The 27,440-nt window shown below is 46.2% G+C and overlaps 3 protein-coding genes, 1 long non-coding RNA gene and 1 pseudogene across 5 annotated transcripts in view; 2 read left to right on the top strand and 3 right to left on the bottom strand.

Moving 5' to 3' along the window:
* LOC120693545 (formin-like protein 5) overlaps positions 1-8,785 on the top strand; it is a 113,731-nt gene extending 104,946 nt beyond the window's left edge. Inside the window, exons 17-18 of the mRNA XM_039976999.1 lie at positions 8,100-8,350; positions 8,431-8,785. Of these exons, the coding sequence (XP_039832933.1) occupies positions 8,100-8,189 (90 nt within the window). The 3' untranslated portion in view covers positions 8,190-8,350; positions 8,431-8,785. The remainder of the gene's footprint in view (positions 1-8,099; positions 8,351-8,430) is intronic.
* LOC120693594 lies at positions 2,825-4,260 on the bottom strand. Its single transcript, XM_039977018.1, has 2 exons — positions 4,068-4,260; positions 2,825-3,917 (listed from the first exon to the last, which is right to left on the bottom strand). The coding sequence occupies exons 1-2, from the start codon at positions 4,230-4,232 to the stop codon at positions 3,300-3,302; spliced, it is 783 nt and encodes a 260-aa protein (XP_039832952.1). The 5' UTR covers positions 4,233-4,260; the 3' UTR covers positions 2,825-3,299.
* A 6,049-nt stretch (positions 8,786-14,834) lies between the features above and the next one.
* On the top strand, positions 14,835-20,696 carry LOC120693529 (probable protein S-acyltransferase 22). Of its 2 annotated transcripts, XM_039976984.1 has the most exons (10): positions 14,835-15,237; positions 15,328-15,441; positions 16,075-16,155; positions 16,570-16,956; positions 17,035-17,103; positions 17,186-17,257; positions 18,175-18,303; positions 18,423-18,503; positions 19,106-19,288; positions 19,602-20,696. In XM_039976984.1, exons 1-10 carry the CDS (start codon positions 15,196-15,198, stop codon positions 20,376-20,378), a joined length of 1,935 nt encoding a protein of 644 aa, XP_039832918.1. In that variant the 5' UTR covers positions 14,835-15,195; the 3' UTR covers positions 20,379-20,696. The 2 variants fall into 2 exon arrangements, with proteins under 2 accessions (XP_039832918.1, XP_039832925.1); XM_039976991.1 differs by lacking the exon at positions 16,075-16,155 and having other exon boundaries at positions 14,839-15,237.
* Positions 20,697-21,831: 1,135 nt separating this feature from the next.
* On the bottom strand, positions 21,832-23,544 carry LOC120693519 (annotated as a pseudogene).
* A 1,543-nt stretch (positions 23,545-25,087) lies between these two features.
* LOC120693514 lies at positions 25,088-27,412 on the bottom strand. Its single transcript, XR_005683001.1, has 3 exons — positions 27,065-27,412; positions 25,845-26,099; positions 25,088-25,577 (listed from the first exon to the last, which is right to left on the bottom strand). It is a non-coding gene; the product is annotated as an uncharacterized LOC120693514 (long non-coding RNA).
* Positions 27,413-27,440: the final 28 nt, after the last annotated feature.

The raw sequence follows: 27,440 nt of genomic DNA, 5'->3' as shown, positions 1-27,440 counted from the left end.
GGGGCTCCTCAGATGGATCAACGTCTACTCACGAACACATGGCCAAAACAATGTACAATAATAAGCATACAAGCAACCACTAGCAAAAACTAAGAAACAGTACATCAATACATAAAAACAGCACACTAAACTAGTCTACAACTATTCTACGCATTACAACGATCGCGTGGACCTAAAGAACGCCTAAAACGGAGCTAAAACGCATAATCTAGGCCAAAAACAAGTCCTAGGGGCTTTTCTGCGAGAAAAACTAAGTTCCAGGGGGTTTTCTGCAAAAACTGAGGGCTTAAACGTAATTAAACCTTAGTTTCAGGGGCTAAACTGCAAAACCGATGGCTCTGGACGGCGGGTGCTATTTCTAAAGAGCTCAGGGGTTAAAACATTAAAAACAGGACCTAAGTGGAATTATTTTTGACTAACTCTGGACCGCGGGTTGATATCTAATAAACCGAGGGTCTCTTTAACAAATTTACCAAGTCGAACCGGTATCTTCGATTTCCAGCCGCAGGATTTGGATCTGGCGGCCTAGATCTAATGTAATCTGGATCTAATCTAGTGCGTCCATTGTGGATCGGGCGGTTGGGGTTCAATCCGCGCGGGGAAGCGGCGGTGCCCGACCGCCGGCGGTTCTGTCCGCGGCGGCGCAGCGTCAGGCTCGCCGGAGCTCGTCGAATCCGACGGCCCAGGGTCAAATCGACCCGGGTTTTAGGTCCAGGGGAACGCGCACCGCTTAGTTAGCCCAACCACGGCCTCGGCGCAGGGCCGTGGCACGGCGGCGTGCGAGCGCAGCGGCGGGGCGGGTCGGCGTCACGCCGGTGAGAAATCGTGCGCGGTGCAGGGAGCAGATAAGGGGTAACAGGGCACGGGAAGTTTCATTACCGCGACGCAATGTCCTGGGGTGCGTAGAGACGGAAGAACGGTGGTGCAGGGGTGGATTTGCGGCGGCACGGCGGAGCTCCGAGCCCGGCAGGGTGGCGGAGTGCGGTGGACGGCCGTGCAGCGCCTCCCTGGTCGTCCGGCCCAGCGTGGACGACGCGCTTCTACTCTGCAAGGCGAGAGGACGGGTCAGGGGGGTCGGAGGAGTGCTGTCGGCGAGAAAATTCGGCGGGGAGCACCCTCACCGCGGCGGCGCTCCGGTGACCAAAATTGGCGCAGGCGCGAACTACGGTCGGGGCAGCGAGTCCGGGGGCGAACCTGGCCCCAAGACGAAGCTTCTGCGGCGGATCTCGGTGGCGGGGGCGCGACAGAGCTTTGGGACCACGGCGGCGCAGGAGGTGTCGCGTGGCGGAGCGGGGATGCGGCGCTAGGGTTTGGAGGCTCTGGTGGCGGCGGTGGAGAGGTGGGGTTCGGAGGAGGGCCGGGGACCCTTCTTATAGGGCGGCGGCGGCCTTGGCGTGCGCGCCTGGCGTGGGAGATCCCGCCGGGAAAAGCGGCGTGACGAGCGCGGCCGTTGCGCGAGGAAGGGGGCGAAGCTGACGCGTGGGCCCGGGAGCGCAGCGAGACGGGGGCGGGCGAGCTGGGCTCGAGCGCGGGCGAGCGGGGTTGTGGGCCGAGGCGCGGTGGAAGCGGCCGAGAGCGCGCATGGGCCGAGCGCGGGGAGGCGGGTGGAGCCGGGCCGAGTTGGGCTGGGCCGTTTTCTGGGTTGCGGAGAGCGGGCCCGGGAAAAGAGTGGGATAGGGGAAGGAGATGACGGGCTGGCTTCTGGATTGGATTGGGTCCGGTTGGGGTTTGGGCTGGTTTTTCTTGTTTTGGTTTTCCTTTCTAATTCTAATTCTAACTCAAACAAATCTATTTGAATTCAAACAAAATTTGAATTCAACCACCCAATGCACACAAGCAAATAAAATAAATGCTCCAGCATAAATGCGCAACAAAGTTTTAATCTAGGAAAATTTTAATTAATTAAGGAATAAAAATTAGATTAAATGCAAGTCTAATCACCAAAAACCTTAGAAATTTAATTAAAACCAATTAAATTTATTATTAAAGCTGAAAATTTGAATTAGGGTGTTACATCGCTACAGAGAGAAAGGACTCTCTCTAGACACTCTGGACACTCATCGGAGGCAAGATCCAACACACACACTTGCTCTCAAGATCTTGGGAGCACAAACAATATAACACACAGTGGACGTAGGGTATTACGCTCTGGCGGCCCGAACCACTCTAAATCCTTGTGTTCATCGTGTTCTTGATCGAGATCGAACTAAGCCTAGCTACCCCTCGAGTTCATACTATCTTAGGGCTTAGGCGGGTGCATTCTGCCACCCGACTGTGGGTTTGCACACCACGACAATGATCGACAACAGGATCGGAATGCAGGGTTATTGCAAGTGCGAGAACAAGTCTAATGATTGAAATATGCATTTGAGATGCAGGAAAGGAGACATTCGGTGAGAAACACTTCAGTTTCCTGAATGTTACAGTAGCCGGATGAAGGGCAACATGCCTAAACAGTCGCAGCATTACCCCTTTCGGTTCGGGAATACATTCTCAAAATGTAATCAAATATCCCCTTTAGTGCTCAAGTAATAAACATCAGCCTGTTCGGCTGGAAGTAAGCGACTGGCTGGAGCAGCCTCCCGCTGAACGCATTTCTATTTCGCGCACAGAAACACGCTCTTGGCCTGTGCCTGACAAGCAGGGACCAACACATCTGGCCCCACCTCTGACAACTCACACGCCTGCGCCTGCGCCTGCGCCTGCGCTAGACCAGCCGATTTGGGTGGCTGCTCCAGCGGTTCTGCAGCCCAGCCACTTATTATCAACTGATTAGTAGATTAGAGAATATATGTAGACATCCAGACTTCTCAGTACACAACTAAGGCGGCAATCACATCGAAATCACATCATAACTTTAAATACCATTTCAAAAGCAATAGCTGCAATGCCAACTCTAAGAGTTTGATAACAGATCACTAAGCAGTATAACTTTTTTTTTTTGAAAGATTCTAAGCAGTATAACTTATAAATGCGTCTGCATCCATCTTATAAGCCTTGAATCATGCATGCCATGGGTTCTAATTGGTTTCTTTCGGTGTGAAAACCCCCGTCTTCTGCAGCATTATTGCTATTTGCTTCCCGGGCCTCGCAAGCCCGAACAGAAACTTGCAGCTTTCTGCTGGTAGTCTCACCAGGATCATAATAACATTAACATACCCCTCTAGAACAAAGTGCTAAATACCAGTTTCAAAAAACTAAAATAACCATAACTCTGCAAGAACTTCCAAGTGCCCATAACTTGTAGCTTTTGTAACTTCCATCAGCGGTATCTTCATGACAGGTCACTCGTCACACTATTAATCACAGGTAATGAGGGACCAGGCGACGGTAACTTCCATCTTACAAAAGCCAGCATCAAGCAAACCAGAGCTTCTCCCCGCTTCCTGGGGTGTGAAAAATAACTCATCCTTCACAGCATTCTTAGCACTTTCCACAATCTTCCACGCCTTGATGCAGACTCTCAGCTTCCCAGTAGTCTCAACCGAAACGACACGCCGTGAAAGCTCGATCCCTCCAGCATTAAAAGGCACTTTTCTGCTTCCAGAATCAAGCAAGATTATCTTCTTGTGATCAATGCTAGGGGCTATCTTGCGACGAATGCCAGTGGTAAATGCAGCGAATTGGGCACGGAAACCATCTGGCCATGACCCATCACTGACTCGCACAAATATTGTGGCCTCCACAGAGTCAACAATAGGACCAAGTGAAAGCCTCACCGTACTAAGCTTGCTAGTTCTGTAACTATAATTGTGATATGAGTACGCCGCATTACCACATGCAAATGGCACAACTAGAAAGCTCAAGTCTTTATCCTCGGATTCGGTAGGCCCCTTCACCGTCAGCTTAACCTCGATGTACAAATGATCCTGCCACACAACGGCACGGCTAGGACCTTCCAGTGCCAAGTTCCGATCCTGCGCAGGACGTACGTACACATGCAGCAGCACCGTGTCATTAAGCAAACAAATTAGTCGTGAACAGAGTGAAAGAACAGAACAATCAATCAGTTATCAGTACAAAAACAAGGCAGGTCTGAATGAGTGGACAAGCAAAGGGATGGGAACCTCTTTGGTGAGGGTCTGGCAGTTGTCCCTCGTGCGGCTGAAGATGATGTTGCGGTTGAAGTCGACGGTGTCGCGCGCGGCGACGATGCCGAACACATCGAGCGGCCACTGCAAGCCCCTTCTGATTCCTTCAACCCTGACTGAATACACCTGCAGAGTGCTCATGGGGAAGGCGCCGTAGCGGGGCGGGGGGTCGTCGGTGAAACGCATGGGGCGGAGCTTCGCTGGAGGAGATATGATCTCAGGTGAGTCAAGATCGAGTACAGCATGTCACCAACAGTGCAGCAATAGCAACAATGGAGAAGAGATGACTCACTGGTGTCTTCGAAACAGCCGTGCATACGGGACCAGACAGCCATCCAGTCGTCGCGAAAGGTGCTTGCTTTGTAGGCTTCGTAGTCGGATTCGATCGTCTCGAGGGCATCCTCCGTTTCCGCCGCCGACTGCGCCTGCTTCATCGCCAGATCGCGCTAGAGGAACAGGTACACAGGAGGCGAGATTCCGATGCGCGCCCACCGAAACGTAGGAGTTTCGTGTGATCACTCCTCGATCGCAGATTGAAGGTTTCACGATCGATAACCAAAAATAGGGTTACGAGTTAACTATGCGGCTATGCCCAACAGGGCCCAGGACGGCGCCCTGGCTTTTATTATGCGGCACGCTCAACTCATCTCCTCCGAGTCCGACTCGGCCCCGCTCTGGCCGGCATGAGCTGACCAAAACTCATCAGCCGGGAAGAGATCCACATGTTAGGATCAACATCAGGTTAGCAAACCAGCGCTACAAAAACGCGTAAAAAAACATCAGGCCGGTAATATCGTCTATAATCGTTTCTAGCTACGACTCTCAATAACGCGTCATCCACCCGTAGTTAGCAAACCAACGACAAACCATGTACGGAAACAACTTGGTATGGTGTGGCTGCATTTTGTACGGAAACAACTTGGTATTCTAAGCTGCGGCTTGTTGGAAAATTTATTCAATAATTCCACTAAAAAAATTAAAGCCCACTACTAGCGCTAGGAGTCATGAAGAGGTAAATATAATATTAATAATTGAGGAGAGTGTTGGCTAAGTTATAATTGGTGATTAAAATAGAGAATTGGTGCGACTGGTCAATGGTGTAAATTGATGGTTCCACCTAGAGGTGTTCAGATTCATTCTCCCTTCCTCTAGGATCAACTTATAAGGTGTCCAAGTACAAATGATCTTGCCACACAATGGCACGGCTGGGATCGGACCTACCAGTGCGAAATTTCAATCCTGCATGCAACAACATTTGACAAATAAAAAAGCCGTAATCTGGAGTGAACGAAGATAAGAGCATTGGGCAGCATAATCAGTCAGCAGAAAGCAGTGCAGCTCGATCGGCATGACTGGCGAGAGTGTGAGACAACCAAAGGGAACGCTGTGAGTCTGTGAACCTCCTTGTTGGTGAGTGTTTGGCAGTTGTGTCCCTCGTGCACGGCGACGATATGAGTCAAGATCGAGTACTCTTTCCGTTCCAAATTACTCCCTCCGTTTTAAAGTGTAGGTCGTTTTATTTTTTCTAGATTTATATATTTTGCTATATATTTAGACATACATTATATCTAGATGCATAACAAATACTATGAATCTAAAAAAGCCAAAACGACCTACATTTTGGAACGGAGGGAGTATAAGACATCCTAAGAATCTTGGAGAGTCAAAGCAATTTCAAATTTGACAAAGATTATAGAGAAAAATATAAAGATTTATGATATCAAATTGATGTACTATGAAAATATAACTAATAAAGAATCTAATGGTATTTAGTTTATATAATAAATGTCATTATTGTATTATATAAATTTGGTCAAACATAAAAATTTTTGACTCTCCAAGATTGTTGTATTATATAATAAATGTCATTATTGTATTATTGTATTATATAAAGTAGGTGTTTGATCTTTCCCGCGGAGTGGAAGAGGATAAAATTTGATGGCTTCCAAGAAACTTAGATTTGAGTGAAACTGCTACTCTATCACTAATCTGAGAGAAAATGAGCCTTTTTATTTATTAGGACCATGGGACTATGGGTATGCTTACTCTTTGCTTGTGCAGTTTAGCACATTGTTAGAACCAGTCATTGTACAATGCACTCTATATCTGCTCTCACCTATACCTGGACCGACTATGCATCAAAGTCACACATGCAAACCAAGATGGATTGCTAGTTGGTGCATTGCAAAACAGCTAGAGTGACATTTGGTATGAGAATTAGGAGTGGAACTGCAACTCAATGATAAGCACTGAATCTCTGATTCATTATTGCCAACACAGAAATGATTAACTATTTCCAACACACCAAAATCAATTTAGGTTCATGAGTTCATGCAATAGTTAAACAATAATGTTGGGAACTGCACAATCTTGGCTAATATAGCCTAGTACAGTCTGATTTGAAACCATGGGCAACAGTCTAACAGATTATCATAACCTCCAAGGTGCCGTCAAGTGTCTGAATATGACACCTGATACTGCTTTTGTCTAATGGTGCATGGTTAAAGCAACTGAATCAGTTGTCTATCCCAAATAAGGGGCCCCAATAAATAATTGTTGAATAGGCATTCTTGCTACGTTTGTAAGCTGCCATAGTCATCAGCCTACAATTTGACTATTTTTCTATTCGATGGTAACCACTTTGTAGCTCTGGTCTAATTTACTGAAGTACAAGTGAAATTATTTTCCATTAATGTCTTAATTCTAACAATTTCTTGATACCAGGTACTTGCTGCAAGATCTCCACAGCTTTTAAACTTCTATGTCGATCTTGTTAGTTTAGATGCCGCATCAAAGGTTTGAGTTTCTTCTTGATTGTTACTGATTTTGTAGAATATATAATATTCTGTAAACAGATGTTTCATTTCTTCTTACTGTTAACTTCTACAGATACAACTAAAAATGCTGGCTGAGGAAATGCAAGCAGTTAGCAAAGGGCTGGAAAAAGTTCAGTTGGAGTATGATGCTTCAGAAAAGGATGGTCCAGTATCAGAAATATTTCGCAAGGTCAGGACACAGTATCTTGATTTCAGTTTATATAAGCATTCATATGGAATTTAGCTAGTTACTTTCAGTGGAAATACAACCAGGCATTTTGGATGATCAAAAGCCTTTTTTGTAGAAAATAATGTTGTTTTTCTACCTATTTGTTTGATGGCCCTCTACATGGACTACTCAGAGCCTCAGATAGGCGTTCATGAATTTTAATCTCAAAGCTGACAAGACTAACAACAAACAAAAAAGAAGATGAAATACGTGCTCATCCATTGGTGACTGTCTCTGTTAATATTTCTTGTAAACTGATGCATTTTAATTCATCAAATGCTGAACTAAACAATAAAGTCGCATTGTGTTCCTATTAAGCTGTAGAATAAGCGAGTGTCTTTGTCTCTTGGTTGCTTCTAAACTGGCATTATCTGCATTATGTAGAAACTGAAAGAGTTCACAGACAATGCTGGAGCTGATGTGCAGTCGTTATCATCGCTGTTTTCTGAAGTGGTATGGTTTCCTTTTTTTTGTCCTTTCGGCACATTATATGTGCCCTTCATTTCTTGTAGAATGAATTTTCAATATGGTTCCAGGGCAAAAAGGCAGATGCACTGATTAAATACTTTGGTGAGGATCCCGTTCGTTGCCCCTTTGAGCAAGGTAAGCAGATCAGTTTTATCTGAACATGCTTAGGTTAAATTACGGTACCTCTGTAGGATGTAGGTGGTTCAAGCACATCCAGTCTCTGCATTTCTAGCGTTGTCTTATTGATACCTCATCCTTATTCTGCAGTGATCTCTACCCTATTAACTTTAGTAACAACATTTCGAAAAGCACACGAGGCGAACCTCAAACAAGCTGAGCTTGAGAAGAAAAAAGCTGAAAAGGACGCAGAAGCCGAGAAGGCCGAAAGTGCTCAATTGACTAGCAAAAATGTATTGATTCTCATTTTATATATTTTGCATCTTTAGGGAACTTCGTAAGCTCATTATATTTATTGTTTTCAAATACTGCTCATAGGACTCTAAACCATCAAATCCAAGCCGGCAAGCTAAACAAACTATAGAGAGGACAAGGTCTGCAAACAGACGAGGAAGAGACGTGGGATGATCCCAGATGGCCAGCTATTGTGCTGTGCTTCTGATCTGCTTGCAGGGCAAATTGACGCCCGTCAGATGCATTTTTGGGCAAGGGGAATTTTGTGGATGGACGCTGGCATCCGACCGGTGCAGCGCCATCGCATTGAAGCAATTGTACAGGAGCCCTCTGTGGTATTATGCCTGATATCTTTGCTCCTAATGAATACATCGATAACATTTTCTCATAATTACTGACTACTTTCTTGTTACAGGTCTCACCGGAGAATGCCGACTTCATTTTTTTTTTCCATGTCGGCCAGCAGGGTCCAGGGCCAACTTCTGACTACTGTAAAGAGCTGCTAACACTGACGCTACGCCATTCTTTCTTATGTTGTTTCATGTTACTTGTCCATTCTTTCTAACACCGGTGCCCAAGTACAGCCATGGCTTCGAAAAGTACAGCCTGGTGCTTAGGTAAAAAAAAAATGTAAAAATAGGCAGTAGGGAATAGGGGTATGGAGATAATCCAGGGGCAAATAGCGTATGTCAGGGGTAAATGAGATGTAAACTCGCGCGTAATGCAGTAATAGCTCCCTTTCTTAGTGAATGTATCATCATTCCTTTCGATGATCATATGATGCAATGAATTCATTTTCTCGTCTATGATCCGTTGTCTGACAGCCTCGCAGGCTTCACAATCGCGTGTGTGCAGCTTCTTTTGCTTCGGTACTTTACCCTCGGAGGTTGTAGTGTTTATTCCCGTCAAAGTTTTTTTATTAAAGGGCTCGTTAGTGTTAATCCCTTGGCCTTTCTTGAATCATGATCGATAACAGGAAGGGAATTCAGGGTTCTTGCAAGAGCGAGAACAAGTCGAATGATTACACGCAATTTCAGTGCCCCTAATAACACGACCGCCTGCTGATGCTGAGCTTGAAGTTTGGTTTTGGATTATTTGATGAAACGCTCCAGGTTGAAAGCTGCTACTCCCTCAGCAGTCAGCTTTGCTTTTCTTTACGCCCTGAAGACTTTCCTTTTAGACATGTTATTAAAGACGATGCGCCGCGCCTATGGAACAGGCTGTGAGCAGGCCCACTTGCATCCATACAGAGGCCGCAAGACTTGCTGTGCGGGCTTTGCGTGTCGGGTCGGCCCGAGCAAAAGACACGTAGCCGAGCGAAGCGCGAGGACTCGTCAGACACTCGGGCGCCGGAGCCCGGAGCTGCCATGGACTGCCGCCGGCGAGGTGTCCACATCCAGCTGCGGAGCTCACGGGCGGGGCGTCGCAGCGTCAGAGTCCTGCGACGAGAAACGGCGGGCGTCACAGCAATGTTGAAGCTCCGAGGTGCTCAACTTCACAGTCCCGTGCAAGCAATCGATCAATTGGATCACCTCATCACCCGCGGCGGCAGCGAGATCAGCGAGGCGGTGCCTCTCCAGCAGCGCTCTGAAGAAGCCGAGGGCTCACTACGCAAAGACGCAAGCCGGATCCACTCCAGATCAGACCTGGCCGTACAAACTATCGGACGGTTCCCCAAGCAGCTGCCGTGGCCGGATTGGCGGCGGGCGCCGTGCTGCCCGTGCTGCCCTGCTCCTGGTAAGCCGCGCTCACCCCCCCCCCCCCCCCCCCCCCGTTGCATCCATCTATCAAATGCTCCTCAATCCCCCCTCTCCCAAATCGCGCTAGACACAGAAAAAATCGCGCTAGACACAGCAAGAACCTAGAACGGTGAACTAGATGGGCTCCAAACGGTGCCGCCCCCGGTGGCCTCTAGCGACGAACAGCTGCGCCAGGAGGTGTGTGCCCATCCATGTCCACCCATGGCCCTAGCTACGCAGCAGCGCGGCTAACACGGACAGGTCAAGAGAGGACAACGGCTTTAGGTGAGACGAGGCTTCGTCTCCTAGCTCAAGGGCCATCCCCATCACTGTGCTGTCCCACGCCTCGCGCCAAACCGAGGTCCGAATCACATGCCGGCAGCCGGCTAGCTCCATTGACGTCTCGTTGATTCTCCCTTTCCTTGAGTTGAGGTGAGGTGGGGGTGCCGCCCTTTCCATAGAACTCCAAAGTAAACTAGGAGCCTAGTAGACTAGCGCTGGCCAACCAAGAACTTGCTCGCCATAAAAAGTCAGAACCCAACTTTTTTTAACCGCAGTTGAGGCTTTGACAGCGCACTAGCTCCCATCCATCCACTGCCTCTCCCAGCTCTCAAGTCACAACTCACAAGGGGGGCATCTTGCCAAGTGACAACACCTAGAGGACACGTGAAGATGCCAGGGAGCGGTAGAGAACACAGGTGTGAGGTTTGAAATGCATGTGCCCGTGGAACATAGTACCCGTCTGATTACTTGATTAGTTCATCCAAAAGCTCAGTGACGGTGTGAGCATGGTACAAAAGAACTAAGAAGTGGAGCACTATTTCCTTGGGGATAGCTAGTCTCTCTCTCTCTCTCTCTCTCTCTCTCTCTCTCTCTCTCTCTCTCTCTCTCTCTCTCTCTCTCTCTCTCCCGCCCAAAATGATTGAAAAGGGTAGGTTGATGTTTCTTAAATGCCACATGCTCCAGATTTGTAATTGATAAATCAGGGCCATATCTATAACTATGATATCTATGATAGATAAGCGCCCACACAATTAGTTTTCTTCCCACAGATCGATAAGCTCGGTATGTGTTCCGTATGATTCTACCGTATAAAACAAGATTATTCATACCATGCATGTATTATACAGTTGATTGGGGATTAAGAAAAAAAGCATGCGGATTAAATTTCCTCGCCACATGGAACTTGGAATGGGCAATCATAGCAAGGGTGATTCCTTGCTTAAGTGAGGGGTCAACTGCTGCTGGTGACGGCATCATGAGGAGCCTATGCTGTTGGACTGTCCAAAAGGGCAGGCAAAATAAGTGCGTGAAATGAGGCGATCCATATGCATGGTCACGGGCTCATAGTCATAGCAGCTTTTACAAAGTTGATAATTGTTCGTTGCCTGGCTGCTGGCTCCTTGTGATGATTTTAGCCCATTATCATTTGAATCATGGGCTTTTGACATTTTGCTTGAGCATCCCTTTGTGTCCTTTTTTTTAATAAGAAAGGAGTGGCATTTTTTATAAGAAAAGAGTAACATTGTGTGATCATTAACTTCATGATAAATACATGAACTTTAGTACGAAGTGCATTTTTCTTACGGGTCTTTATTCCAGGGACCAGGGTAGGCTGCACGAGTTTTCACGATTCACCCATCCGGAATCTGCTTTATTTTTGAAAAAAATCGGAATCTGCTTGCATCTGTAGATCTTGATAAAGTCTATATATCGAAGAGGTTGTTGATGGTTTCAAGGAGAACAACAACAGCAAAGGACAAACCATGCACAACAACCCAGTACTAATCCACAATATTATATTTTGTTTTGCTAGCCCCAAAAGGTATAAGCTCAACTGCTCAAGACTAGTTTAGTACAGCGGAGATCGTATAAAACAATGTCGAGTTGTTGACAGACAGAATCGTCAGGAAAATGAGGCCCTGGTCCGACCCGGTAAACCCAGTAAATGTAAAAAGAAAACGTTACATCAAATGTTTCGACGACAAATGCATAGAGTACTAAATGAAGTTTATTTACAAAACTTTTTGCATAGATGGGCTGTAAATCGCGAGACGAATCTAATGAGCCTACTTAATCCATGATTTGCAATAGTAATGCTACAGTAACCATCCGTTAATTATTTATTAATCATGGATTAATTAGCATCATTAGATTCGTCTCGCGATTTACAACCCATCTGTGCAAAAAGTTTTATAAATAGAATTCATTTAGTACTTCAAATTAGTAAGATTACTTTGAAAATTTTTTGCAACGGAACTAAACACGGCTGAACGTGTCAGCATAGTTTTGTGAATCGAGGCCGCTAACTGCTGATCCCTGACAGACTGTTGTGTACGGACGGCGTGACACTGTCATGGATGCTGATATGTTGGATATGATACTGGAAATCCGGATTTACTAGCAGGGGAGCGGTACGCTTAGACATTGCGCCACTGCCAGTGTAGCTTAGCTGATGCACATGGAAAGTTGGAAGAGAGAGTTACCTTTGGTTCGCATGAGATGGTTAATCTTTCGGAAAATCTTAACTACACTGTAGCAAAAATATACGATAATTTCATCAATCCAAAATACCGGCTAAATTTTATGAAGTTGTTCGCGCGGACAAGGTATACGTGCGCTCACAGCAGTGAGTATGTGTATGTAAATTTCTACATCTGCACTCACTCTGTTCGGCTGGCTGTGATTGATGGTTGGTGTTAATTTGTTGTAAAAGAAAAATATTGTTGACTGGCTGTGGCTGGTGTTGATTTGATGTGAGAGAAAAACACTATTTATTGGTTGGCTAGCAAGCAAGACGAACAAAGTTCAGGTTTCAATTTCAACAATGCTTGTACATTTGCAGGATACGTCTGCACTTACATGGCTCCATCGGAAGATTTGGTTGGGATATTCATCATTGATTATTAGAGCTATATCTCTTTGTAGTATTTCTGGAACTATTGATACAGTACCGTCCATTTATATTATAAATATGTTTTACATGTAAGCAAAATTGGCACCATGCAATGTCTCTTATTAATATAGGGAAATACCTTATCGCATACCTGCAGAGACGGCAACTAATCAGCATCACTACCTGCCAACCACCAGATACATATAATCCAACCAGTGTCGACTGTCGACGACGTCAAACATTGGATTCTGGTTTGTGGTTAAAACTCATGACGCTTGAAGTAGGTGATTTGTTTCACATTTTTTTTTCACAATAAGACTTTAAAAATCAACTCTAGCCATATAACTAAATAACATGACCACAAATCAGTGGAAGATTACTGTAATAATCATCGAAACAAGAGGAAAAAATTACCATGCTCTGCAAACTCTGCTGGAAACGTCCCTGCCTTGAAAAGTTCAAGAGTAAATTCCCTATATGCCATTGGAAAATGTAACTCATCCCTTCTATGCCATTGAAAATTAGTACATCCCTTCAATGCCATTGTTTTTAATTTTTCATTCCCTCTATGGCATTGGTGTTAAAAATACTAACGGAGCAGTTAAACTGAAAGTCAAAAGAACAATAATACCCTGGCTCCTATTTCTTGCCCTCTCTCTACTACCACTGACGTGTGGGACCCACACGTCAGATTCATCTTCAACCTTGAACCCATCGGATCCATGACGGCGACGGAGTGCCCGGCGCGCGCGGCGGAGGCCTGTGCTGCTCCTCCGCCGCGGCCGCCGTCAAGCGGGCCACCACGTGCGTCGCATCCTCTGCCATCGGCCGCACCCTCCGCCGCACCCCTGCTCTGGCGCCGTCGTGCGCCGCGTCCTCCGCCGCGGGCCACGCCCTCCGCCGCACCCATGCCCAAGCCGCCGTCGTGCCGGCCGCCGCGCGCCGCCCGTGCCGCGCCCTTGACGCGACTGTCATGCCCTCCGCCGCACAGGCAGGCTCTAGCGCGCGGCGCGGGGTCCAGCCTGCCGCGGCCGCCCATCCGCCTGCGTGCGAGCCATGCTTGCTACCCGAGGCGGAGGGCGGTCGACGGAGGCGTAGCACTGGGGCGGACGGCAACCGGCAGAAGACGTGCGGGGCCACGAGTCCGTGCTCGCACGTGGTGGCCGGCGCGACTTGGCCACGGCAGGGGCGCACGCGGAGGGCGGTCGACGGAGGTGCAGCACTGGGCGGACGGTGGGTGATGGAGGCGCGGTGCGGCAGCCGGCGAAGAGGGCGCGCGGGCCATGGGTCGCCGGCGCGACGGGGCCACGGCAGGGGTGTGGTGGAGGGCGTAGCGCGGGCCACGGGGGCCGCGGTAGGGCCATAGAATCGGCCGGGATTCAGTCGGCCGACGATCTTGAGGGCCACGGGAGAGGAGAGGCCGAGAGGATGAAGCAAGGGTAAAAAAGTCAGAACTTGAGCAAACTTGACGCCGTTAACATGTCTTGTGACGGCAATGGCACAGAGAGGATGGAAAATTTAAAACAATGGCATTGAAGAGATGTGCTAATTTTCAATGGCACACAGGGGATGAGTTATATTTTTGAGTGACACATAGGGAATTTACTCAGGGGGTGTTTAGAAACAGGGACTTCAAAAAAGTCCTAGGGACTTTTTAGTATTTAGAAGTATTAAATAAATATTAATTATAAAACTAACTGCAGAACCCTGGGGCTAAATTGCGAGACGAATCTAATGAGGTATCTTAATCTATGGTTAGCGAATGGTTACTGTAGCATCACTGTAGCAAATTATGAATTAATTAGGCTCATTAGATTCGTCTCGCGAAAAAGCACTCAGCTGTCAAAAAACATTTATAAACAGATTTTATTTAATACTATAAAATAGTAAGATTCTTTTTGATGTGATAGGGACTTCTGAAAAAAGTCCTGGAGCCAAACAAGGCCTCAATGTTCAAAGCTACTACAAAAGTATAAAAGGAAAAGAAGAGTCTCAAGGTCTATCCGAGGACCATGGATGACAAACCGTCTGTCACTGGGCCCCACACTGACAGCCAGCAGCCAGGCGGCCCCTGCTGCTACTGCCCAGTCATCAGTCACAGTGGAGACCGGACTCTGGCGACAGTGGCGAGGGAGGTTCACGTGAGCGCCCAAAGCGAAGCAGCCACGGCCACGCCAGCCAAACCAAACCACCTCCCCTCCTCCCTTCCCCTCTCGCTCGCCGCTCTCCCATAAATCTGCACAGAGCAGCGCGGCATTTAATGCCCTCCAACCTTTGGTCTCCCTCCCAAACGCTCCCCCATTCCCCTCTCGCCCACCGGCCACCGGGCGCCAGCCCACAGATGCGGTCGCGACCACCGCGGCAAGATCGAATCCATGGCGAGAGCGAGCAGAAGCCGCGGGCTCGGTGCTTGAGCGCTTGATCCTCGGAAGTTCCAGCAGTGATCGCGTCCCTTGGCTCGAGGAGGAGAGCAGGAAGTCAAAAGGAGGGTTCTTTGTTCTTTCTCGTGTTTCTTCTGCGGATTCTGCGTTTCTTGGGAGTGGCAATGAGGCGGCACGGGTGGCAGCTCCCGTACCACCCTCTCCAGGTTCTTCCTCGCTGAAATTTCGCGCATTTTTCCTGCTAGCCGGGGTTCCCTTGCCGCCTGTGATTACTGAAGATTCCATGCCTCTTGCAGGTGGTGGCTGTGTCCGTGTTCTTGGCGCTGGCGTTCGCGTTCTACGTGTTCTTCGCCCCCTTCGTTGGGAGGAAGGTGTTCCAGTACGTGGTCATGGGGCTCTACACTCCGCTGGTGAGTGCTCCTGCTTGTCTCTTCTTTGATGTTACGCCGAGTTGAGTGAGCGCCTTGTGTTTTGCTTGTCTGGTGCCTTTGGATCCCCATCTAGGTGCTGCCTTATGGGCCCGGTAGTGGTTGCTGGAACTAGAGAAGGTGCCGAATTAAGTATCCTAATCACGGAACGTGTTTTTTTGGCAGTCTCGCGTATTTGGTACGATTTCTGTACTTTGTTGCTTGTTTAAGGTTGGTACAAGTTAAATCGTTTGGCTAGTCTGGGCAATTCTGGTGCCATTGTCTGGTTCGCTCAATTCATCGGCTTTGCTTTGGCCTTCGCGGTTGGTGAAATTTTGCTTCTGCCACAAGCTGTGTTTAGTTCCCACGGAAAACACTGTAGCGCTTGGAAAAACATTGCAGCACACTGTACCACTTTTCGTTTGTTTGTGGTAAATATTGTCCTATTATGAACTAACTAGGCTCAAAAGATTCGTCTCGTAACGTACATCAAAACTATGTAATTAGTTTTTTTATTTACCTACATTTAGTACTCCATGTATGTGTCATTTGCTATATTTAATGTTTCGATGTGACAGAGATGTGATGGAAAGTTTGGAGGATTTTGGGTATCTAAACACACCCTTTGTTGTTCAGAGCAAGCAGGAGCTGTACATGTCAGACTCTTCATTTCTGTCCACTTCAGCTCTACTGTCTTTGGGCTGTTCGCCAGCCACAGTACGTGTTCGGTAGGATTTTGTGGCTTCGTTTACTGGAGAGTGACATGGCATAATTAGTTTTCATTATTACACTAACATTGCCTGTTTTATTAATATTCCTATGGTGTTGTTTTGGTGCTGTTGTGTTGCCGTAATGATGCAAATTCGTGAAAGGCAGTTGTGTGAAATAGGTTCCATTGTCTTGTCCCCTTATTTCTAGGTTACCCCTGGCTTCATGATTTTCATGAATTCATGGTACTTAACTTGTTTTCAATCTTTCTTTGCTTTTAAGAAATTTGTCATGCTCTGTTGTGGAAATAAAAATATTACTATATAGGAAAAGCCTTGTATGAAACTTTTCTTAGTAGTCTTATGGCTGATGTATCTATTTACGTAACATCTCTGTGACCTTGTGTGTAACTTGGCTTCTCAGGTTTTATGTGTCTTCTTTCTATACATCTGGTGTGCTGCAGCGAACCCAGCAGACCCAGGGGTCTTCAAATCAAAGAAGTATACGAGCTTGTATGGAAGTGGAAAACACAAGCATCTGAAGGAATCCAGAAAAGGTGTTTCAGATACTCGGCTGCAACTAGAGGAAACTGGAGGAAAGCAAGAACATGAGGTTACAGTGTCTAGTGAGAAGTCAATGTCTCAACACAAGGACAAGAATCCATCTTGCTGCAGTTCAACTTTCTCCTCATTTCTCCTTATATTCTACCCTGTCTCTTCCATTTTCTCCTGCTGTCGATCACATGAATGGCCCTCTGAGCAGCAAGCCAGTGAGGAAGGGATGTTTTTCTGCAGCCTATGTGAAGTTCAGGTACATTTCTTGTAATTGGTGTTGATCTTCTCCTTTTTTGTGTAGAAAAACATTAATATTCTGCTATTTTCTCTGTAGGTGTTGAAGTATAGTAAGCACTGCAGAGTTTGTGACAAATGCATCGATGGTTTTGATCATCACTGCCGGGTAACATACTCCTTAAAAATTGTAATCTTATTTCCATCATTTAGCATATAATAACTTCCCTGTTTTCCTCAAATCTCAACAGTGGCTCAACAATTGTATTGGAAAAAGAAACTATAGGAGGTTTTTTGTTCTAATGTCTACTGCCCTTGTCTTGGTAAGCTCATGTTCTCCTATGGTCCTACCATGCTCTGATAGATTGTAGTAATATAGAATTATAGATGCTTGCATAATACTAAGGATGGCAACGGGTCGGGTTCGGGTCGGGTGGAGTGTTTGGGCACCCAAACCCGAAACCCGAATTTAAAATCTGAACCCGCCCCGAACACCGATTCGGGTGAAAATCCATCCCCAAAACCGAAATCCGCGGATACCCGAAACCCAACGGATTATCCAAAACCCGAAAAAAAGTTCACAAACCATGCGTTACTGCTTCACCGTGTGCGGTTGTGCGCTAACGGGCTGCGCGGTGAACCCCTGCTGGGCGCGCTGCTTGCTCTGTAGCTGCTGGACGCGACCCCGTGCAGGCTGCCTGCTTGCTTTGGGCCACGGGCCAGCTTCTGGCCTGTCCACTCCCGTGGGAGCTGCCTCTGGTCTGGCTGCCTTGGACTGGCCCATGCGGAGGAGTGCTCCTGCAGCAAGCCGTGTGGGCCTTGGGCTGCTCGTGTGTGGCCAAGCTGGGTCAGCTGCCTTGCTTGGCAGCTCGTGCTGCTTTCCGGAGCCCCGACGGTGGATCCGTGGGTAAAGATTAAGATCCGCCCCAAACCCGTTAGATTTCGGGTATCCGAATCCGAAAATCTGTGGGCATAAATTAAAACTCAAAACCGAAACCCGAAATCCGAAATCCGCGGATATCCGCCCCAAACCCAACCCACTGCCATCCTTACATAATACTTTACCTTAGTGCTGTTCTTGTTAAGTATGTTCCCAGCATCAAGTGCATTCTAAAAACAGTCACTCTTATGCGTTGAATTTGGTCATCATAATTGCATAGAGCATTTTAGTCCTGGTCCTGGTCCTTTTCATCCTAGTTGACCATTGACAGGTCTGCATGATTTGTGCAATTTGGGCCAGCTTATCCTACAATCAGCAATTGGAGTACTGGTGCTAGTGCTATGCTTCGTCGAGCGGAAGGAATTCTCTATTCAAATATTCTCAAAGCTAGGGAGCAGCTTCTCTTTGGTGCCCTTCGTGATTGTGGTGGTATGAACTGTCATCCTACTTTCAGATACTGAATAGTTCAAAGGTTATTAAATTAGCCAGCTCTGTTCACCAATCTTTCTTGAGATATTGGTCAAAGCATTGTTCTTTTTTTGACACAGGCATCATGTAGCATCCTAGCCATGGTTGCTTCACTCCCGATTGCCCAACTTCTTTTTTTCCACATTCTTCTTATCAAGAAGGTAAGTTCTGATACATTTCCATTTTGTCTAATTCTATTTTAGCTTTGAATAATAACATCCTTGTGAATGATATGAGAATCTTTGTGTTGATTAGAATCTGGTTGTCAAAGTTATGCCTTAGTGATGATCAGCTTGTATTCAGCTTCCTTGCACATCTTACCATTTTTTTTTGGATAATGTAAACTTGGGTACAATGCTTTGTATGCACTATGGATACTGACATCATACATTTACTTGTTGAACAAAATTTTTATATTGCTGATAGGATTTAATATCATCATGGAGTTTCTTAGAGTACCACTTTTTGTTTTTGAACTGAAGCTGTGGGGGAGATCCCCACAGCATTTGTATTAAAAAAGAAAAGGCGGATATTTACAATGATAGGAGATACTTACAGAGCAGAGAGAGAAGGGGGTCTTAGAGTACCACTTTGGAGTTTCTTTTTATAAAAAATAATTAAAAAATAAACTGCAAAATGGAAATGAAAACTTGGATACTGACTTTTCGCTGAGTAAGCACTACACACAGGAACCATGGATAGTTTGTTAACATGATGTTGTAGCCTTTCTTTGGTCGAACTGATTTGATTCCAACCAATACAGGGAATCAGTACATATGACTACATCATTGCCCTGAGAGAGCAAGACCAAGAAGATGTTAGTGGGCAGCAGAGTCCACAGATGTCTCGTGTAAGCTCCTACACTGGACTCAGCAGTGCTAGTTCATTTGGTCCACTTCGTCGTGGTTCGTGGTGCACTCCTCCAAGGCTGTTTCTTGAAGATCAGGTGTGACCCTTACACCCTTTAAGCTTCATGAATCATTTAAACAGATAGTGTAGCTTCCATACTGAAGCAATATCTGTAATCTGTATAACTCATTGTGGACTCACAGTCTGGGCAGTAAAGCATGTGAATTGTAAGTGACTTCTCTAACAGTCACGCTAATTCTAACTGCTAATAACTGATGTCTTGCAGTTTTAACTCATAGCAATTGCATACTTAGGCATGATTAAAAAAAGAAACTTGTTGTCATTTTTCCCACTTGGCATTTGTCTGTTAGTGTTCACAACTGACATGAAGTTTCTGAACCTCATTCCAGTATGATGTTATTCCGTCAGAGGCTGGCTCTTCGCATAATTCTGCTACCAAGAGAAAAGGAGATGAAGTAAGGCGGAAGAAGGGCTCAGGGGCTGTGAAAATAAGTCCATGGGCATTGGCTCGTCTTAATGCAGAAGAAGTTTCCAGAGTTGCTGCAGAGGCACGGAAGAAGTCCAAAGTTTTAGTGCCTATCAAAAAAGATGATTATTCACGAGGCCATGAAACAGATAGTAGCTATGGAGGTATGAGCAGTGGCAGGATTGACCTAGGCCCTGATAGCAAGAGAACGAACAGAAGAGGAAGACAGCCCAGTGATCTCTCTCTCAAACCTGTCGCAAAGATATCTACAGATGCTATTGATAGTACTGGCAGCGAAATGCCCCCTGAAGCATTGTCCAGTTTAGCACCATTGCAACTCGAGGCACGGAGCGCCTTCCATCCTAGTAGAGCTGCATCTTCCGCAAACATAGGCGGATCATCTCCAGATAGCAGTTTGGATTCGCCTGATCTGCACCTGTATCGAGTCTCAGCTGTCTCCTCATCTGGAGCTGAAGACCTGCAATTGACAGCCCTCACTGCCCCAGGATGCACTCCACAGCAAGGGATCGAGTTGTCGAGATCGACCAGCGACGGGTATGAGGCATCAGGGGGTGAAGACAGTGACCGCATTCCATCAAGGATAGTGCACCACTCGTCAAACTGGGCAAGCATCATCCTCAACTCGGATCAGAGCGTGTCCTCATCAGGCATCCTCGTGCCAAAGAACAGATTGTCCTGACTGACTTCGGACCAACTCCATGTTCAGCTTCGTTCATATCATTCAGATGAATGAAGATTGTAAATGATCGGCCGACAACCAGAGATCCCAGTATCTGACCTCGTTTGACATTGATGTCAAAACTTGGCACAGCAGTGGTTGGATACTGTGAAATTGTTAATTTTTTTGGTAGTTTCTGAGTTGCTAGATAGGCTGTTTCTGAATTTCATCAATTGGGAGCTCAGGCGCTTGTACTTTTGCTGTCAGATGACAATGAACGGATTTATTTAGAGGTCAATACATTGGATCTCTTGGATCAAGGCCTGATTGGTTGGTGATTGTTCTTGAGGTTGACTTGTCGGCTCCGACCATGTGCTGTGATGAAAACAATGACATGTATAAGCTGCAATGGGTAGCAGGCATTCAGATTGTTAAATTCTCTTTGGCTAGAAATAGCCTGTGCAAATGCAGTAACCTGGAACACACTCCGAAACCCTTTGTAAGTATCCAATGGGCAGAGGCCGTCCTAAGTACTTTGATTAAGCCGTACGTACACAACCAAGTCAAACAGGTACCAGACACTAGATCCGAGAATTACAGACGTCACGTGATGAAGTTCAATCATCTATGTTTTGGTTATGCTGAAATCTAAACATGTTGCATGAAACTTGCAAAAAGGCACCTAAACATGTTACCATTTACCAGTGTGGTGATTGGTCAGATTCCTTGCCCAATTTAGGAAACTGAAAGGTATACCATTACAATTATTTATATGACACTTTTTTTTTTTGCCTCAGTTCACGATCGAAATTCCAAGCGTTTTTGATGTTGCAACCAAATGAAGCAATTCCAGTGGCGTATATCTAAACGGAAAGAATTGTAATGGCCTCTTTCCAAATATCACAAAACGTTAGGCGTTATTATTGGCGCGAAGCATCAACTGACGGCGAGGGACACGACTGAATCTTGCTTCAGTCAGTTGTCTGTGAACACTTGATATTCAATAGTAAAATACTCAATTGTTCATTGAACATTGCAAGTTCGATCTTGGGGATAACACAGCCAATAATCAATGGAAGTCAATGGGCTATTTTCTGATCTGAGGAAGAACAAAGAATCCATGTCTTGTAGAAAGCATGAATTATCAGTAGTGCTCAGAGAAGCTCAAAGAAAACAAAAGATGCTTCAGATGCAAAATTCTAAGCCAGAACTGAGAGTCTTCACCAGCACACACTACGCAAAGAATAAAAGAATACACAGCAAAATTTCTCCTCTGCAACAGCTCTATTTTTTAGAGTAAGAAAACAAAAATAAAATCTGAAAGTAATCAGGCTTCTGCAGTGGAAGACAATACTAGACATGATAATTCAACTCAGGACAACTCTGGCTGGGTTGGGAGTAATTTCGTAACAGCCAACAGGTATCTTCAAGAACATAAAATTTAGAGTATCCGAAGATGAAAATTGGACTGAAATGATACATCAAGAATCAATCATACAATCGGTTGTATTTTCCCGAGCAACAGAAGACATTTCATTCAGTATAACCAAAATGTTGTAAGGCGACCAAAATTCCACAATAATCAAATTGATATACTAGTTACATCATTTTGAAAGAATGCTACACACAATGCCAGCTATGGGATCGCTGCCAAAACTTGGTCTGATCAAGAACACATCCTATGAAAGATGTCCCTCTAGCCTTCTCTTGCACACTCACCATTACCTGACCATGGAAGAATCCAAATGGATGCAAAAATGTTCCTTTCACCCCATGGATGTCAACCAATCAAGCCAAGCATACGCATGAAGTGTATAACCATTGCATGACAACCATCAATACCACCAGTCAATTTGCGTGGATCTTGGCCATGCCCATCTCCCTTATTTCCCTATGACACTATGAACAGATACACCTGTGAGAAACAAACCAATCTTCTTCATCACCTGATGGCATCTGAATTGTCAGCCCTCATCATCTCAAGCTCCTCAACGGAGGCACCCTCCTCATCCAAGAAATCCAAGCTCGATGATCGGCAAGTGAAGTAGAACACCGCGCTCATCATCGAATCGATCAGCATCACGAAAGAGTACATAAGGACAAGCAATGGCCCCTCCCAAAGACGTGATGACCCATCACCATAGCTCAGGGTCTTCACTCTGTGCTCAAACAGCCCCTCGACGAAGGCCAGGCCAATGGTGGATCCAAGAAAGATGAGCAGCCCGACGTGGGTCTGCCCACGCATCAGCTGCACCGACCGGCGCAGCGCGCTGACCCCAGCCACTTCCTCGAGAACGGCGATGACGCCGCCGAGGTTGCAGATAATGATGGTGTGGGCGTACACCACGGAGTAGGCGAGAACGGTAAAGAGGCCCGCGCAGACGACAATGTCAGGCGGGTAGAGCATGGCCTTGAGCGTGGAGCAGGCGGTGACGAGGAGTGCGAAGAAGGCGACGAGACGCGGCACACCCGAGCGCGTAGGTGAGGAGCGCCGGGAACGAGACGACGGCGGACACGAGCGTGGCGGCGAGGTGGTGCGCCAGCTGCCTGACGAAATGCGTGAGCGGGAGCCCCGACGCCGCGGCCGCGACGAGGAGCCTCCGGGCCAGCGGCAGCACGACGGTCCCGTCCAGCGCCGCCGCCGACAGGAGGAGGCACCCGGATGCCGGGCAGAGCAGCAGGAACAGGATGGACGTGAACGCGTGCGGGTCCCCGCGCAGCACGCGCACCGTCTCCCGCAGGATCTCCAGCGCGTTCATCGGCGGCAGCCGCACCTCTCCTCCCGCGCCCCGCGTCGGCGCCATTCCTCCCGACTCCTCCTGCCCCCGCCGCCTCTTCTGCGCCCTCCTTAGATTCGCAGCCTCCTCTCAGCGCGCCGCGCACCCAAAGTAACCCCGCCAACGCCGCCTCCTCGCCGGTCAGATCCGGGACAATATCCCGGCGGCACAACGTGCGCGCCCAATGCGGTGCTCTGCGACGGGAATTGGGGCGTGGGAGGTGGGATCTTGGGGGATGATAACGGCGTGGGAGGAGGGAGGAGAAGTTTCTTCGGAGCAGAGATCGAGGGGCGTTTTTGTGAAGGGAGACGACGATGAGAGTGTGGGGGTGGGGGAGGTTGACACACCGACAGTTCATCGGTGAGCATGACAGGTGGGTCCATCTAGGGGAGGTTGTTTGCGTCCCTGTGACGGTGACATGCGGGGCCCAGGGGAAAGAAGTACAGAGAAGCTTCCTCGCACGGATTCCTATGGGGTTCTGGGGTCATGTACTCTTGTGTTCAGCAGCTTATCTTGTCAACGGTGGTACTGCAACGAGGAGCCTTTGCTCTTGTTTATCTTTTCAACCATCTGAATTCTGAAGACTGCGAATTAATTTCGTACCTTCAGTTTGTTTGACAAAAGGAGCATGAATTTAGGAAATAATTTTGCGTGCCGTTGGTTGTTTGGAAAAAAGAGCCATTTGGAGCACATGAATTTGATCTTACCTGCAGTTTTTGTTCACTAGGGCCTTATTTAGATGAAAAAACTTTTGGGTGTAAAGCACTGTAGCACTTTCTTTTGTATTTGGTAATTATTGGCCCGTCATAGATTAACTAGGCTCAAAAAATTCGTCTCGCAAATTATAGATAAACTGTGTAATTAGTTATTTTATTTAGCTACATTTAATATTTCATGCATGTGTTGAAAAATTCGATGTGATGGAAAATCTTGTAAAGTTTTGAAATTTTGAAGGGAACTAAATAGGGCCAGTACTGTGCGTTTTCTACTTTGGTACAGCGGCAATCATTTCCCAAATTGCGCTGCTCTTGTAAATTCTCCTGTATTTTTTTAAAAAACTGCAAATTCGAAACAAGCTGTAAAATCTATCTTTACAACTTGCATTGCACGTGTGTGATTCTTGTGATTCGGATAAAAATTACTTCGTATTTTCTTGGATCACATTATACCTCAAGTTTTTTTTAAATAAAGGAATTGTCCCAAATGATAGGATGTAGTTGCAACCATAGGAATAACAACCTCAAAAGGAGCAAGTAAAAGCTTCCACAGATTCGGGCCTCCTACCCTGGGCAACCCAGTAGCCAGGCACGAGGACAAAAATAGAGACAATATCAGCCTCTATAAGCAAATAGTTGTTTGGTAGTTCCTTTGCTCTTCAATTCGTTCTGTTCTGCTCATCAGCAACGTAGGACCCAAATGGGAAAAAACAGCGAACACGGCTTCATGACGAAGCAAAGCCCGCGCTCTCGGACATGATAATGGGCCACCGAGATACTTTCCTTGCTCAAGTCTATATCATATATAATTGCCATGTAGTACAAATGCAGTCACATCTAGTCTCCGGTCTCCCTAGGATATATGCCTTTCTTGATCTAGCCTCTTCACTGCACACTCTTTACAGATAAATTGACATATCCAATTATCCAAACACATATATATGTCATTTCGTGCAAACAACCATAACTCACTGGAGGCCACAGGCATGTATTAAGTGTATAAGATCAGACTCAGTGCACAGTTTCATAGCACAGTTATCAAGACTGAAAATTAAGTATGTAACTGTGCCAGATGAGTTTCATGGTGATGAAACTCCTCTCACATAAGTACCATGAAACCCTCTTCTCTCTCCTTGCCTGTCAGCAAAATTGATGATGTGGCATAGAACTTAATACCATGAAATTCTCCATAAAACTACCATTGAGACTGACTTAACAATCTTCATCGAAAAGTACATAAAAGACAAGCCGGCCTTATGATTAGTTTGGGGCAGCTACAGTACACAGATGCTTCTCTAAAAAAAACAGTACACAGACACCGAATCAGTATGACCAGGAAACTCTATGCACAATCCATAACAAATCCGAAGTGGAAACATGTAATCCAGCAACAAGAAAAAAATTAACAAAGAGAGAACCCAAAACTGGCTATGTACCTATGTTGCTAGCCCTGTGAGCAGCATTATTGCAATGTTGCCAAGTTAATCCATGAATGAACACAACAGGGTTTCAGAGGATATTTTGACACAATATATATCATGCACAGGTGTTCATTTTTTTAGCTCCATTTCTGGCTCATTTAATTTTCTACGTGCTTGGCCTTCCCATGTGACGACCACACTCGAGGTCTTCTGGAGAAGTAAATGGCTAATAATCTGGGATGGATGCAAAGGTGTACCCTGGTGCTCCTTTCCACGAATAGTAAGCAACTCGAGTCTCGTAATAGCCTGAAAACAGATTAACAGCACCAAAGTGAAAATCACACAACCATTCAAAAATGGAAGATCATTTCAAAGATTTGTGCATTATTTCCCTATGAATGTCATTGGAGGAAAAATTCAAACCAAAAATGTCAGACATATAGCTCAAATGCTTAACCACCAGTAACAAATATACAGATACTTCAAGAAAACCATGTCTGTCTCATATGCAGCAGAGAAGGCACAATATGGAAAGACAATACAGAATAATTGAAGTTGCCTGTGGTGACATACCAGGAACGAAAGCAAGCACACCCAGGAATAAGAGATCATATGCCTGAGAATCATCACCCTCCATGTGACTTGTGAATATAAAATATGACAGGGAGAGGAGTGACATTCCTATGAGGAGGAGAAAAAGTGCTAGGGCAATTGACTTCCATGGAATTTTCCTATGCGATTTTGGAGTATATGTGAACCGTAGGTTATCTCTGTCCTCTGTAGGAAGAGACGAATACTGAACATGGCGTCTGGTTGGCATTACAGGATCTGCATCAGAAAAGCATTCATAAACTTGACAATAGTAGCTCTAATAGAATAGAGCAAAGATATGTTGGATCACACAATGGAGAAAGTATAATAGAGGTAGAAACTTTAGAGTTCTTTTAGTCCCCTATCTATGGAAGACAACATCAACATCTTAAAGAACATCTCAACGTTACGGACTTAAGGAGTGAGTAAAGAGTTAAAACTTGGATGTATGAATGTATCAGTGACATCTCGTTAGTCGTACTAAATGGAGAGTTAAAATCTCAACGATTTTTAAGAATGAATAGAAATAATTTCATAGGCTGGCAAATTAAAGTAAATTATTTTGCATTTTTCCTTAAAAAATGAGAAACCACTGGGAATGATGGCTTTGGTTGAAAGAAACTAAAGGGGAATTGAACTTAACCTCAACCACGAAACAATATGAGTATAAACAGCGACAGTGTCCCTGGGCCTCAGTTCTCTAGTATTTCCACTGCAGAAAAACGTATGATGGTTGACATTACATGCCTTCAAGAAGGACATGTGTACTACTGTAAGTAGCTCCGAATTATCAATCAGTTAGCAGTTGGCTACAATCATATGATACAGTTGTCCTAATTTGTTTGCAATTACACTGCAACACAAAATAGAAGATTGAAAGTTGATGGAAATGCCACCCACTCAACTAGCGTTCGTGCTTACCCTGACAAGAAATTCTGGGGTAGTTCTCATATACTCGATTTTCACATGTTTGTATTACAGCTGCAGCACTCTTGATTACTAAGAATGCGCACACCCAAGCCCTAATATTTTCAGATTCTCAACAATCCTGCGCCCCTGGGTTCTTGCTACGTGATTCCTCCGTCCGTGCGTCGAACGAACAAACCACCGGCGCAGTGGACGCGGATGGCAGATCAGACGATACGTCGAACACCATGCGTGCGGGTGCGGGATGGTGGGGAGTGGGGGGCTTTAGTTTTTACCTGGAGTACGGCGGGCGGGGAGTCGGCGAGGGGAGGGGTTGCCGAGGGCTCGGTGCCGGTGCTTGACGCCGCGTAGGAGGCGGAGGTCGTCGGCGAGAGGAACAAAATCACGGTGCCGAAAATGGCATCCGGCCGGCGACTGCGTCCCGGCAGTGCAGGGAGGGGAAAACTCTGCAGCAGCAAACCGTTAACGGCGCACGAATCGTTAAGCAGGATCGACGGTTGCTGCTGGTTCTCCCCAACTCTGTTTTGTATCTTAATCCGAGACTCGAGAGTTTCTGATCCGATGCTCTCCACCTCACAACCCCAATGCAAATTGCATTACCAAACAGGCAAACATGTCAAAATGTTAGGTTTTCGTACAGTCTATTCATCA

The sequence above is a fragment of the Panicum virgatum genome, chromosome 2K, assembly GCF_016808335.1.
Source record: "Panicum virgatum strain AP13 chromosome 2K, P.virgatum_v5, whole genome shotgun sequence".
Classification (NCBI taxonomy): Eukaryota; Viridiplantae; Streptophyta; class Magnoliopsida; order Poales; family Poaceae; genus Panicum; species Panicum virgatum.
The sequence above is the reverse complement of the archived record's forward strand: the minus strand, read 5'-3'. Positions and strand labels throughout refer to the sequence as shown.

Coding starts and splice junctions, on each gene's coding strand:
- LOC120693594 (XM_039977018.1), bottom strand. CDS start 4,232: ATGAGCACTCTGCAGGTGTATTCAGTCAGGGTTGAAGGAATCAGAAGG. Junction 3,918..4,067: donor GCCAGACCCTCACCAAAGAG/GTTCCCATCCCT, acceptor CGTCCTGCGCAG/GATCGGAACTTGGCACTGGA.
- LOC120693529 (XM_039976984.1), top strand. CDS start 15,196: ATGAGGCGGCACGGGTGGCAGCTCCCGTACCACCCTCTCCAG. Junction 15,442..16,074: donor TGGGGCTCTACACTCCGCTG/GTGAGTGCTCCT, acceptor TTTGTTGTTCAG/AGCAAGCAGGAGCTGTACAT. Junction 19,289..19,601: donor GGCTGTTTCTTGAAGATCAG/GTGTGACCCTTA, acceptor ACCTCATTCCAG/TATGATGTTATTCCGTCAGA.